The 14,571-nt window shown below is 33.1% G+C and overlaps 1 protein-coding gene across 1 annotated transcript; it reads left to right on the forward strand.

Annotated features, from left to right (window-relative positions):
* The first annotated feature begins 11,894 nt into the window (after positions 1-11,894).
* On the forward strand, positions 11,895-13,169 carry LOC107063091 (F-box protein At5g07610-like). The gene has a single exon (XM_015314527.1). It carries the CDS (start codon positions 11,895-11,897, stop codon positions 13,167-13,169), a length of 1,275 nt encoding a protein of 424 aa, XP_015170013.1.
* Positions 13,170-14,571: the final 1,402 nt, after the last annotated feature.

A 14,571-nucleotide genomic window follows, 5' to 3' on the forward strand; every position in this document is an offset into this window, starting at 1 on the left:
TAGGTACATCACTTAGAAACTAGTACGAAAAGATGGGGGAAGAATGGGGTGAACTGGCGTCCTTGGCGCTCTGAGAGGTGCGGGGCGCTAGGCCCCAAACTTCAGAGAAGTCTGTGGGGAGCGCTGGCTGGCACGGCGCCCCAAAGCCAAAACTTCAAAGGCTGCTTTGAGGGGCGCTGGCTGGCGCGGCGCCCTAGTCCCAATGCCCAGGTTTTCTCAATTTTTCTTCTCCGTTTTTCATCTCTAAACCCTCAAATCTTCCCTAGTTCTTTCCCCAAACACTTAGGATCAATTGTACCCTCAATACACAACCAATCTAACTCGAACAAGAGCCCGCAACATGAATCAACTCAACCCCCAAGCATCAACAACTAAACCAACAAGAATTTACCAATGTTCTTCCAGACTTCTCTTTCATAACATTCAAACAACTCCAAATCGCTGAATTGAAACAAGTTGGTGTGTGAGTGAACTAACCCAACACGAAAATATCTCACATACCTTAATAGGGATCACCCCCGAAGAATTCCACTTGCAAGCTTGGATGATCTTGACGAATTCTTGCCTTTTTCTCCCGTTCTTTCTTCCTTTCTCTCTTCTCCAAGCCCTAAGCGTTCTTTAATTTTCCAAAACTGATTTAGGTTCTGTTTTTACCCCAATAAACCCCTAAAATCAAATTAGGAAATGACTTAGAGGAAAGATTACTTTGCCCTTCCCTAAATCCGGATTGGGACTTTCCTCAATCCAACAGCCCAACTTCCGAAAGGCATATCTCACTCATACGATGTCGGAATTTCACAAACTCGGCGGCGTTGAAAAGATATATCCAAGGGATTTCTAACCATATTAAGAACTTATCCTAACTCATCCTGATCTAGGAGTTATGTCCATTTGAAAATGGCAAAAACTCACTTCCTTAACTTAGACATAATTTTCCAGATTTCCTTAATCTTTCCAAAAATCAATATTTTCATATTTTAACTCTTTCTAGTCGTTTCAAGGTGCGAGATGTTACAATATATTTTCATTAACCCTTATAATTGAACACATAACTTAGAAAAATACTATATTATGTTAGATAAATTATTAAAAAGACATGGCTTTGTGCAATAGCATCGTTTGTATCTTCTCAAATAAGTGCACATTTTATCATCAAGATATGTCCCCCTGAATGTTCTGCTCTATTTAAAACAATCATTTTCCTCGATAAAAAGTAAAAATTATCAAAATTCTTAATTTCGACCTATATAGTATTTTTATACTGATACTTTGAAAATATTATATAAAGTAACACCCCGAAAATTTCAAAGTTAAGACCCAAATCATTCTAATAAAACCTCGCAATTCTACTCTTAAAATTTGAATCGTTCGTGTAACACCTTGAACTTCGAGAAAGGCTAAAGAGGTCTAATGGGAAAGTCCACGAACTCAAAATGGACAATGGACCCTTCACGAAACCCTAAACGGTCCGTTTAGGGGTCCACGACCCATTTAGGGAAGGTAGACCAATCGTCCAGTGCTTCCAGGATTTGAGTCACCTAGACGGCCCGTGGTGACTTGTATGGCCTGTTTAAGGGTCCTTCCAGGTCACCTGTCAGTTTTAAAGTTAAGTTCAATTCTTTAAATGTGGAAATGATTTTGGATACGAATTAAGGTCACTAGAATCCCTAGCACAAAGTTGAGTTGAAAACTTTCTTAACAATTGAGTTTCAATATGAGATTTTACTTGGGTCAACTTCAAATGACCATATCTCTCAGTACATAAGAAATTAGGTAGCACCTGCCCTATCAAATTAAATTTCAATGATTCCTCTTTCCAACGCCACCAAGTTTGCTCCATTTTGAGTTCGAAATAAAAAGTTATGCTTGTTTTAGTAAGGCCCTGTCAAACAGCCAAAGTCTCACGGATGTCTATACGTCCAGTGAAGTGTTTCACGGACCGTGGAGCCCTAAACAGTCTGTGAAGCCTTCTTTTTAAGGCACTCCAATAGTTTTTAAGTTGGGGTCATTTTGGTATTCTCCCTATGTCGTTGTAACCTTTATTCTAAAGCCTCAACCACGACGTTTTCACCTAGTTAACAGCTTAGAAAGCGTTAATCAGTTCTTTTACGTTCATTAACACTTCAAGTTATTAGAGCAAGGTGCCAAGAGGATAAAAGCTAGGGTTTCAACCGTTCTTCGAATTTCATCAAATTCGCCAAGAATTTTATTCTTCCAGGTATGTAAGACTATCATAGTATTGGACTAGTACGTCGTCACGCCCTATATCTACTTTCAAATCAATAAAAGAGTAATCTAGGGTTCTATCATTAGATTTGAGTATTCTTGAGTTGATGTTGAGTTCACAGTTCTTGATTCTTTTTGAAATTATATTCCTAATTATTGAATTCTTATATGTTATGCATTGAGATTCTTGAGTTGATTCGTTCATGTGCCCTATTAGTTGAGTATTCTTGAAATGAGTAGTATCGTTGAGTTCTAAGTATTGAGTTTTTCTATATTGTTATTGAGATCCTTGAGTTGAGTTATTCATGTCTATATTTCAGCATGAACCCTTATTTTGAGTTATAAATTTTGAGAATCTTTTAAAGCCAACATTTTTGTTTTAAACTAAGTTTTTTAGAAAGTAAAAAGAGTTTGAGAAAGAGTTTAAACCAAGAATTGAGCAAGAGTATAAGGGAACTAAGTATTTCCCAAATGTTTTCATTTTTACACCAAGAAAGAGAGCATTATTTTGAGAAAAGTAAAAGAGTTTTCAAAAAGATTGAGTACAGAGCAGTTACCTCTTAAAGAGGCCTTTTTGAGTAATTATCTTAACCCAGAGAAAGTATTTTTACTTTGAGCAAAGAGAAACATTGTTTCCTAAATGAGCAATGAGTTCAGAGATATTTCAGAGCAAATACCTCTTTTAAGAGGATAGTTTGAGCAATTATCTCAAACCAGATAAAGAGTATGTTTAATACATTTTAGCATGAGTGTATATATATATATATATTATTTAGAGTATTATTGAACAACGATATGGGGGAAAGTTCAGACAACCCATAGCCCCCATAAATCATGTCTTGCCAACATGGGTACAACATCATACTTTACAGATGAATCCTTAGTGCGTTCGGGTAGAACTTAGTGGATCCACTTAGTTGAGAAGTTTTATACCCCGGCACAATATTAGATAGTTCTGGTAGTGTTGGCGAGCCAATGTATAATCACTTAGCTTATAGTAATGGTTATCGGTTAGAGAATCTCCCAATAGAGTTAAAGTGTATTTTAATATATCACTTATTTACATTTAACTTGAGTATATTTTTTTATCTATTGTAGTCCTTTCATTCAGTTATTTTGCTTCAGCTATATTACATATTCGTACATTCAAATGTACTGATGTCATTCGACGTGTATCGTTTTATGATGCATATGCAGGTGTTCAGGATCATCAATGGGCGCTTCATTGAGATCACTCTATACCCCAGCTAGCTTTTAGTGAGCCTCCTTTCATTTTGGAGGACTTCGCATTTACTTTTAGTTTAGTTGTTTTGAGGTGCGATCTTGTCTCGATACTTATCTTAAACATTAGAGGCTTCATAGATATATAGAGTCAAGAAGTCTCTCAGTAATTTCTTTCCTTTAAAGATGTTTTTCATATTATTATAATCATTGCAATGAGTACTTTTAGATATTCGAGTTGAGTTTTATTTTGAGATCAAATTCTATTTTAAGCCTATTATTGCTTGAGTGAGTCTTCCGCTAAGTAGTCAGCCAGGCCAAGAGTTCACTTGGGATCAGAAATAGTTCTCAAGTGTCGATCACGTCTAGGGTGTAGGCACGGGACGTGAAATATAACATGGATATACTATGTAATTTTATAGCAATATTTTCTTTGGTTCATTAGTATCCCTTTGGATGATCTACTGAACTCTATTCCCATGAAGAACCTTAGAGTTCCAAGGTCTTTGATTATGAATTTAGCATGTAATTCTTACTTAGTCTGCTCAATCAACCTTAGGTCACTACTAGCTAATAACATGTCATCCACATATACAACCACAACTAAAATATGTCCATGAAGTTTTTTGGTGAATAAGGAGTGATCCAGACCACTCTGCACAAAATCAGAAGCTATTAATGCATCAGTGAATTTAACATATATTCCATTGTCTGCTAGCTTTCTTAGGACCATATAGGGACTTTACTAGCCTGCAAACCCATCCTAACTTCTCCCTAGATAGAAAAGCCCTCATGAAGTGACATGTAAACCTCAACATGTAAATCACCTTGAAAAAATGCATTGTATACATCTAATTGATAAATATTCCTTCCTGAAGTAGCAGCAATAGACAAGACACTTCTCACTGTAACAATTTGTACAACTGGTGAGAAAGTGTCCTGTAATCCAAACCAACTCTTTGATTGTACCCCTTGGCAATCAACCTAGCATTGTACCTTTACAAATCACCATTTTCTTTGAATTTTACCTTATATACTCATTTGCATCGAATGGGACTTACCATGGGGCAAAGGAACTAATTCCCACGTATGATTAGCTTAAGGGCATGTATTTCTTCTTGTATGGCTGAGACCCAGTGAGGATTACTGCAGGCTTCCTGACATGATGTAGGCTTAGAAATGCAAGAGAAGGCATGGATATATGATTGATACTGTAAGGACAAATGAGCATAACTTAAGGACTTGGAGAGAGGATAACGAGTAGAGCCAACAACTGCATTGGTGACAAAATCAATCATCCAAGAGTGCAGCTTCATCCAACTTTACATTTAGTAGACTATCTGGGGGCCTCAGATGATTGAATATCACCTGCAGGTACAACTACAAGAGGATCATCTATAGGTGTTGCTAATGCAGAATCTGGTGGGATAACTGGGGACCTGTTTGAAGATCATCAGTTGTAGGAGTGTATAAACACACGATGAGAGGGGGCTGGAGATTTAAAGGGAAAAAATATATTTCTTAAATATCACATCTCTGGAAATGAAGAAACTGTGAGTATCCAAGTTGTACAAAACATAACCTTTGGAGACCTAAAAGTATCTCACGTGAACAACAGGCACTACCCTTGGTGCAAATTTATCCCCTGGTGGCAAGGAATTTGCATAGAATAAACAACCTAAAGTCTTGAAATGATCTAAAGAGACTTTTCAACCAAGAAAAACTTTAAAATGGGTCTTTCCTGTTAAAAATACAGAGGGCATTCTATTCATCATATAAACAACACAAATACACAATGGCTTCAAAATTTTAATGGAATGGAGCCTTGAAATCTAATTGATCTAGCTAACTCTTAGATATATTTGTGTTTTCTCTCCACCATCCTATTTTGTTGTAAGGTGTAGACACAATACTTTTGGTGTATAATGCCATGCGAGTGAAATAAGTAATGGAATTTTGAATTTACAAACTTTGTTCCATTGTCTGACCTCACTATCTTTATAGTTTTACCAAACTGAGTGCGGACTAATTGGATGAAATTTTTCAGGACTATGACAACATCACTTTCCACTTCAATAAGTAGATCCAAGTCATCCAGAATGATCATCCACAATTGTGAGAAACAGTTTATTGCCATCAAAAGTAGGTACATGAAATGGTCCCCAAACATCTAAATGCAGTTAATCAAAAACACAAGTGGCTCTAGAATCACTAATAAGAAAAAGCATTCTAGTTTGTTTAGCAAGGGGACAAATTTCACAACTATCTAAAACTTGTTTACATTCATTGTGATTAAGATAAAACAGTTGTTTCATAGCTCCAATAGATGCATGACCCAATCTCTTGTGCCATAATAGGATGTCAACTTTATTCTTAGTTGTTATCATTCCTTTAAGTGGTTGATTGTTAGTATGGACTGGTTTTTTATGTTGCATCTGATATAGTCCGTCATATTCTTCACCAATCTCGAACACCTTCCCACTTGAGAGGTCCTGGAATATGCAAAAGTTAGGGAAGAATGTGACTGAACATTGTAACTCCTTAGTTAGGCTGGAAACAGACATTAGATTAAATCTAAAATCTGGAATGTATAGGACATTGCTCACTGTTTGTCCATCAAGAATTTTACAAGTACATTTGAAACAACTATTGAGCCACAATTGGGTAAGTGAACCTGCTTATTATTGACACTAATAGGAATTATCACTTCATTCGTTAACATATTCTTATTAGAGATCATGTGATTCGAGGCTCCAATGTCTATGATCCAAAACTCTTTAGATGAAGCTATAAATGGATGAGACATATTACATGCATGTGAAACAAAAGCATTACCGCTCATGTTGAATGGTTCTGTGAAATTTCTAATGTTGGCTGAAGATTCTCCCATATTATCATTGTCAATTAACTTATGAAACTGAGCATAATGTTGTGGATTATCCATGTGATGTTGCATCTGACTGTATTGATTGTGAAAGTAGTTGGAAGGACCTGGTCCTCTGCACCAATCTCTGAAGTATGTACCAAAAGGACCTCCACTTTTATGGCTATCAAACATCATCCCACTCTGATTATTGTTGGGCAAATCTCTATTGGAGTCAGTGTAAGCAGCTCGACTAGGACCTGCATCATTGTATATCCTGCCAGTATCATTATTTACAAAATGAGCTTGTGTCCTCTGATATCCTCCATGTACATTAGGATCATTAGGATTCCCAAATTTCTTCTTAAACTTGAAATTTGGTGGATAACCAATGAGTCTATAACAATCGACTTTGGCGTGTCCCATGAGTTTGCAATAATCACATTGAACATTCCAATTCTTCTTAAATTTGGGATGTTGTTTGTTCCTTCCAATTGTGAAAGAAGCATTGTTCGTGTTCATAATTGGCCCCGCAGCAGTTGTCATATTTCTGTGGCTCTCTCTCTTAATCATCACTGAGTATGCTTGATTCATAGAAGGAATTGGGATAAGCATCAAAATTTGACCTCTAGCTTGCTCATAAGTCTTATTCAACCCCATCAGAAATTGCAATAACTTTTGTTTGTTCATGAAATCTACAAAACCTCGTGAACCTTCACAATTAAAATTAAGAAATTGAGCTAAGAAATCAAACTATGCCCAACGCAATAGCAACATCGTGAAATACTCAAAAATGCTACTTTTTCCTTGAGACAGAGTCACAATTTCTTTATGTAGTTGGAAGATCTTTAAACATAATCTCTCTTTAAGGGCATTCCATACTACACAAGCATCAGATGAATACACGATGTCAGTCAGCAATTCCTTTGAAACACAATGCATTATCTTTGAGAGCACTATTGCATTGCACCAATAGATCCTTCAGATTTGAAACAAAATTTTCTTTTCTGTATTTTCCATCGAGTAACCCCAACTTGTTTCGTCCAAGTATGGCAATTCTGATTGACTGACTCCACACAAAATAATTTTATGATCCAATCAATTGAATAGAAACTAAAATCACGCCAGATGTATCCAAAGTGTATACAATGAATGATTGTGACTCAATTTTTTAGGCAATTCATTATCAACTACAATTGTCATTGATTTTCCAGCTCTTCACATGTTTATGCACCTAATCTTGACCATATTAATGGCCGCAAAGCTCTGATACCATGAAACAAAACAGCAAATACAGATAACAACAATGTATGGAAAGGAAGTGCTAGAGAACAAAAAGAAATATCTTCATTTCTGGTAGAAGAGAAATCAGTACATGATGAATTGAATTACTTGGAGAATACACTACACGTTCTCAATTATATACACATCTAGTTTTGCTCCTACGACAGTTGTACACCATTAACTAACTAACATACTAACTAAATAAGTTAGGAATCTTCTACTGTTAACTAACTAATGTTAGCACTAATTATCAGTTACTCTGATTCAACTAAGTCACTACTCCAACTTCATCACTTTCACTAAAACATACATTCAACTTGAGTAAGTTGATTTGATTCCCTGCATTTTCTGGTTATACAACTGTATAATTTTTATAAAATTTTATTTATAAAAATATATGTTAGGTATGTGCTTAGCACGGGCTTGCCTTTCTAGTTATTAACTAAGAGAGGGTTAGATTGTCGAGTGCTAGGTAGAGCAATCAACGCTTTGCCACAACTAATTGACTTTTTGGAAACACTCTTACACTGATAGATTTATTAAAAAGAAAGAAATTAAAATTGGATTGCAATCGGAAAAATTAAAAAAACTTAACGTAGAAGATTTTGGTGGTTGCATTATTTATTGAATTACAAATTGCAATTGGATATCATTTTGTTCCATTAATGATTATAATATATAGGCGTGTGCATCAATCTGATTCAATTTTATGTATTATCGCTTCAGTTTATTGGCTTTCAGTTTTTAAATACTTTAAATCAATAATCAAACCAATAATATATTTTTTATTTGTTTTGATTTATCAATTTTGATCCTTAACAGTTCAGTTTTTGGTTTAACTAATAAGAAAATATTTATAAAACAAATATATGACTTCTCCAACAGTTTTGATGCGACAAGACAATAATGTAACTTTACAAATGCTCGGAAAGTAGAACCAGTAATAACTAACATGAAAAAAAACTGTACAAGTGTAACACAAATTAAGAAGAATTGGATTCTTACTTTACATTTTGACGTTTTGTATAATGTAAAGTTGTCATTGTAAAGTATTAATTAAAGGCTAAAGAGCAAAGGCACTAACCAATAAGGTACTGTGATTAATATTTAATATTTATGTATGGATAAAGTAGTAAATTACTACCGTTCTAATGGGTTATTGGTTTACTCAATAACTCAATATTAAAAAATCAAACCCGAATTGATAGTCAGATAAATTTTTTTATATAAAACCATTAAAAAACGTTACCCCAATATTCCAATAACAAAAAATCAATAGCACTTTCTCGATTTAATTTATCGATCAGTTCAATTCTTACACACCCCTAAATATATACAATAATATTGTATCTATTGTATTGTTATTTCTAGGGGTGTACAAGTCAAATCAAACCGACAAACCAAGTCAAACTGGAAAAAATTGATTTGTGATTTGGTTTGGTTGGTTTGGCGTTGAAAAAAAATGACCACTCTTGGTTTGATTTGGTATTAAAAGGAAAAAAGTCAAACCGAACCCAAATCAAACCGACATAATATAGTATTTTTTATTTTATTTTATAGATAAAAAAATATTAATTATAATCTATTTTGTTAATATATTTTTAATTAGTTTATAGTTTCAATGTTTAGATATGTTATTTCAAATTTAGGCTTGTATACTTTTGTAAATAATTTATTTTGTATTTAGATCGAAGTTACAATTATACTATTATAATTTTTCAGATTCGAAGTTAACTATCTACTTTGTAAATATTTTGTTTTGTATTCAGTTTGACTATAACCTTTAATCTTATAAATTTAAAATAATGAACATTGATATTTCAATAAAATTATTTTGTACTCGTGTGAATTTTACCGATTTTTTTAAAGATTTATATTCATTTAACATTTTATAATATGTGGCAAAATTTTAAGTCATTTTGCTGCCCTTATCCACCATTCCACGTGAAGGTGGCGGAGCCCACATAATCCAAATTATTTTAATCTAATTATGTTTGTACTTTGATATTAGCCAGATATTAATTTTTTAAATATATCATAACTAGGTAATTTGTCTGCGCTTTGTGCGGTCATAAATAATAATTGTATTAAACTTGCAAATAATCATTTAATAATATCCATACATTAAAAATAATGGATAAAATAGGTTCTTAAAAAAATATTAGCAATATTCTGTAATGAACTCATATTGTATTCAAATGGATAATTGAAATTACAGGTACAATTATAAGAGTTCATCATTCTCAAACTAGTAACCAATCCTTCCAAAGGAAGAAGTAGAAATAAAAAGGAAGAATGGGGGAGGTTCCAGATTAACCTAAGAAACTAAGAAATAAGAGATAAGTTCATAGCATAACCCTAATTGAGTATTTCCCTCTTATATATATAGGAATCTTCCTAGGGCCCCAAATATAATTTGACATCTTCTCACATAGGTCCTCCAGCTAAGTTATATTCATAACATATTCCAACATAAATTTGATTATTTGGCATTATTACATAACTCAAGAACCTCTAATGAATGAATTATTCAGAAAATAATAAATCATTGGTTCTTTAAAAAACATTTAAAGGAAAATAAAGAAGAAAATAAGAATATATATACAAAGGCATTTCGTAAGAAAAAGAACACATTTATTTAAGTTGCATAGATTATACAATTGTGATAAATGTCTCAGGAAAAAAATCAAAAATTTGTTAACAGGTTCAAAAAAAAATTACACTTGAATATGAAAGCAATTATAACTTTTGAACTTACATAATTAATCTTTTCAATTGATAAGTGAAAAACTTCATATCTATGTAAAAATAGATAATATGTAAGCATATATGTAGTACTTTTAAGTTATAGAATTTTATATAGAATATCAAAACATGAACTTTGAAACTGAGTACAATAATTCTTTTCTACACAATGAATATACCTACTATATGTGTATATGTTCAATATAATCGGAGACAATAATTATGCAGAAACATAAACAACAAAGTTTAAAACATGTACTCAAAAATAACAATTAATATCATAAGCATAAATTAATGACTGTAAAAAAAACATACCAGGATATGTAAAAATAGAATGAAATAGAAAGGAATAAATCGAGTCCACTGAATGCACATTGTCCCCTTAAGAAAATTATTCCCCTCTAATGCCTGAGGTTTAAAGAATTAGATCCTCTCAGGATGGAATGATTTTATTCACCAACGTATTGATACAAAAATAATGGTGTCAGTATGCCACTCAACAGGAGCAAAGTACACGAATATTTAATTGTGCATAAAAAGAAGAAGGAATTCTGAAATTTCGTTGTTTTAAAATGAGAGGAAATCCCTCAATTTATAGACAACAAAGGATAGTGTGAAGAAATGTCTATTGTGCCTTATCGGAAAGATCACAACTCTTTGGAAAAGTCAGGAAAAGTCACAACCCTTCGAAAAGGTCACGACCTTTCATAAACGTCACAACATTGCGTAAAAGTTGCAATTCTTCATAAAAGTCGCAACTTTTCATAAAAGTCACAACTTTTCATGAAAGTCATAATTTTCCATAAAGGGGAAGGCTAGTTTTGGAAATAAATAAATTAAAAGGGAATCCTTGTTTGTGGTGGCGCCACGTAGGCGGGCTTAGGGTTCTTTCATATATATATATATATATATTATCTTTCATTAGGATATTCATAATTGATATAACTCTTATAAAAATAAATGTATCTATATATACAATATAATCAAAGAATTTTTCAATGAAAATTTAAGAAATTTTTAGAAGCAATAAAAATATTTTTATTACTGGAATTTTAATTTATAACTGATTTTCTATAAAATTTCTAAATTTAGGCTCGTATGCCCTTTAACACTAGAAATACCCTTTAGCAGTTATATATAACTTTTTCAATTTTAATTTGTTTATCTTTTTAATATATTATGTATTAAAAAGGAGTATTTATAAATATATTTAATATTTCACTCCCTCCGTCCACTTTATGTTTATGTCCGTTTTTCGAAAGTTGATTTGATTAATTTTTAAAATTAAATTAAATTACGTTAATTTGATATTTTAAGTAAAAAAATCAGATATTTAAAAATTATACAAAAAATACAATAAATCATAACTTTTTTTTATATATTAATATGATAAGAAAATACATTATAAAATATTAATTAAATTCTTATAAGACTCTAAAAAAAGAAACTAGGACAAATAGAAGTGGACGATTGTAAACCAATTTGCCCTTCCTTATCATTTTACTACTTATATATATAGAAAGAATGGTGGTACGACATGTACGCCGACGGGTCAATGTCGGAAATATCCTTACAGGGATTCTCCGGCAACCAGCCAGCAGTTTTCCCGGAATCCTCACAGGGAGTCGCCGGTGACCAGCCAGCAGTTTTTTCAGCATCCTTACAGGGAGTCTCCGACAACGCCGATCTTTTATCGGAGATTCTCCTCCGGCTACCTCCAAAATCCCTTCTCCGATTCCAAGCCGTTTGTAAAGACTGGTTTTCGATCATCTCAAGCCGTACATTCCGGCAACTTCACTGCCGGAGAAAACTCACTTCCGGCAGAGTTGACGGACTATTCTTCTGCTGGTGGGTCTATGGTAATAACTATGTTGACTTTATCCCTCTCAATGGGATACCCAAAAAGCAAATGGGTATGATTCCTTCAGCACTCAAAAATATTGCTAATTCTACATCTTCAAAAATTGAACAATTACATTCCTGTAATGGGTTGTTCTGTATAAGTTTCAATTTGGGTATTGAAAATCTTGATTATTATGTCTATAATCCTAGTACAAATCAGCATAGATTGATTCCACTCCCATATTTAGGTATAAAAGCTTATGAGATTGTTGTAATGAATTTGGCTTTTGATCCTATGGTATCTGATTGTTATAAACTAGTATGTGTGATAAAATTAAATGGGGTATATGAAATTTCTGTATATTCATCAGAAACTGAAGTTTGGAGAGATTGTATGGAGATGGAGATGGAGATGTTGAATCAACATTGTTTAGGTCACGGTGTTTTCTTGAATGGTTGTATGCATTGGGTTAGTGAAATGTCGTCTTTCTTAAGGTTCGATTTGGATTTGATGTGTTTTAGAGATATGCCTAGTACTGATATTCCTGTTGGAGTGTTGAAAAGGAGTATAAGGTATTTTGGGGAGTCGGGTGGACATTTGCATCTAATTGAGGTACATGGGTTCAGGTCGATGAGTTTTGAAGTTCTTGAGATGGAGATTGATTATTCTAAGTGGTTTGTGAAGTATTGTGTTGATCTTAGTTCGTTGCATACTACTTATCCGTTAATGTTGAGTGAAGAACTTGATTTACTAGATGTGAATGGTCGTACTTGCAATGTTGTATCTTTGGTTGTCAATGATAAGGAAGATAGAACAAGGTTTTTGGTAACCACACCTGATGTTATCATTGAATATGATGCTCATCATATGACTATCAAGGAGGTTGCGTATATAGAGATAGCAAAGATCCCTGTTATCTGGGAAGATGTTTCGGTGTTTGAATGGTATGATACACATCAATATGTTGAGACAATGGCGCGTGTTTGATATTGCTATGGTTTCTTGTATATACGTTTGTTTACTTAAAGAAAGGAAGTGGTGATGGATGAACCATATTCATGTACGTGATCATGGTCACTCTGACTCATCATTGAAGACGCGTGCTTATGATGTTTGTGGTTTATTTGCTGGAAAGAAATCTTGTTTTTTTTGCATAGACTTCATCAGAGAATTGTATTTGTGCGGTTTGACTTCATCTGTAGTTGCTTTCTTCATTTGTAAATGTTTTGTAAAATTACTAGTTTCCCATGGATGTAATTGTCGTGTAAACGACTTGTTGTACATTGACAATTCAAGGTGGATGATATATATGATTTTATGATTTGGTGTGCTGCATATTCTGGGAGTTATTTTCTTTGATTGTTCTTGATCTCGTTACAATTTCAACTATATCGATTTTCAGATAAATAAATTAACACTCATCGTGAGGCCAAAACAGTCATGAGATGGTTTAACTCAGTGTTCTACTTACTCACTTGCTTAGATTTGTTTATTTTTCATAAATAACTTATAACAATCGTGAATAACAACGATGAAAATATGGCACAAGGGTTACTTCCTATTGTTATATTATCCAGGACCAACATTTCGTCATGAGGAACACTTCACCATTGTTGATTAATGCAAAAAAAAAATGTCAAAATGATACAATGGAACCCCACTTGAGGTATTTAAAATGAACAAGATTTACTTAAGATATCACCATAAGATAACTTTAGGGAGTTATCGACTATTATATTTTACAATACAGTTAAAAACTGCCAACCAAGGACAAATAATCCCTGCAAATTCAGGCCGTACCAAGCTACCCTATAGACATGATTGTTGAGTTAGATATTATTGTGCGTTCATCAATTTGTCTGGCTTATGAATTACGTATGGCTATGAGCATTGCCAACAAAGTACAAAATGTGGCGGCCAAACACATATACAGCCCCTCTAACATGTCCATATTTTTCATTTTGGCACTTTATCTTAGCCTTGTTTCATTTTAAGCCTTGAACTCCATTTTTTATGTTCCATTTTAACACAAAATACTATTTTTATGATTTATTTATTTTTATATATATCTTCAATTGCAACTTCTTATTTTAAATCGACATGTGTCATTTAATTTTAGTTAAAAAATTAAAAATTAACAAAAAATAATTCTTTTTAAAAAATAATAATTTCTTTTTAAGAGTGTTATGTATTTTTGTGTGAAAAATAACCGACGAAATTGTGTTGGTTTTCTTTCTTTAAAATCACTGACAACCTAACAAAGTCAGTCGAGTTTTAACATTGTTTAGTAGTGTTATTAGCAATGAACAAGAGTCTTTTTTTAGTAGTGTTATTAACTAAGTCAATCGAGTCTTTTTGAAGATGGGTTTTTTTATTCGTATTGATTTAT

The sequence above is a fragment of the Solanum tuberosum genome, unplaced genomic scaffold (genome assembly GCF_000226075.1).
Source record: "Solanum tuberosum cultivar DM 1-3 516 R44 unplaced genomic scaffold, SolTub_3.0 scf00304, whole genome shotgun sequence".
Taxonomy (NCBI): Eukaryota; Viridiplantae; Streptophyta; class Magnoliopsida; order Solanales; family Solanaceae; genus Solanum; species Solanum tuberosum.

What these genes read in the sequence shown, in the direction of transcription:
- LOC107063091 (XM_015314527.1), top strand. Translation starts at nt 11,895, where the DNA reads ATGTCGGAAATATCCTTACAGGGATTCTCCGGCAACCAGCCAGCAGTT.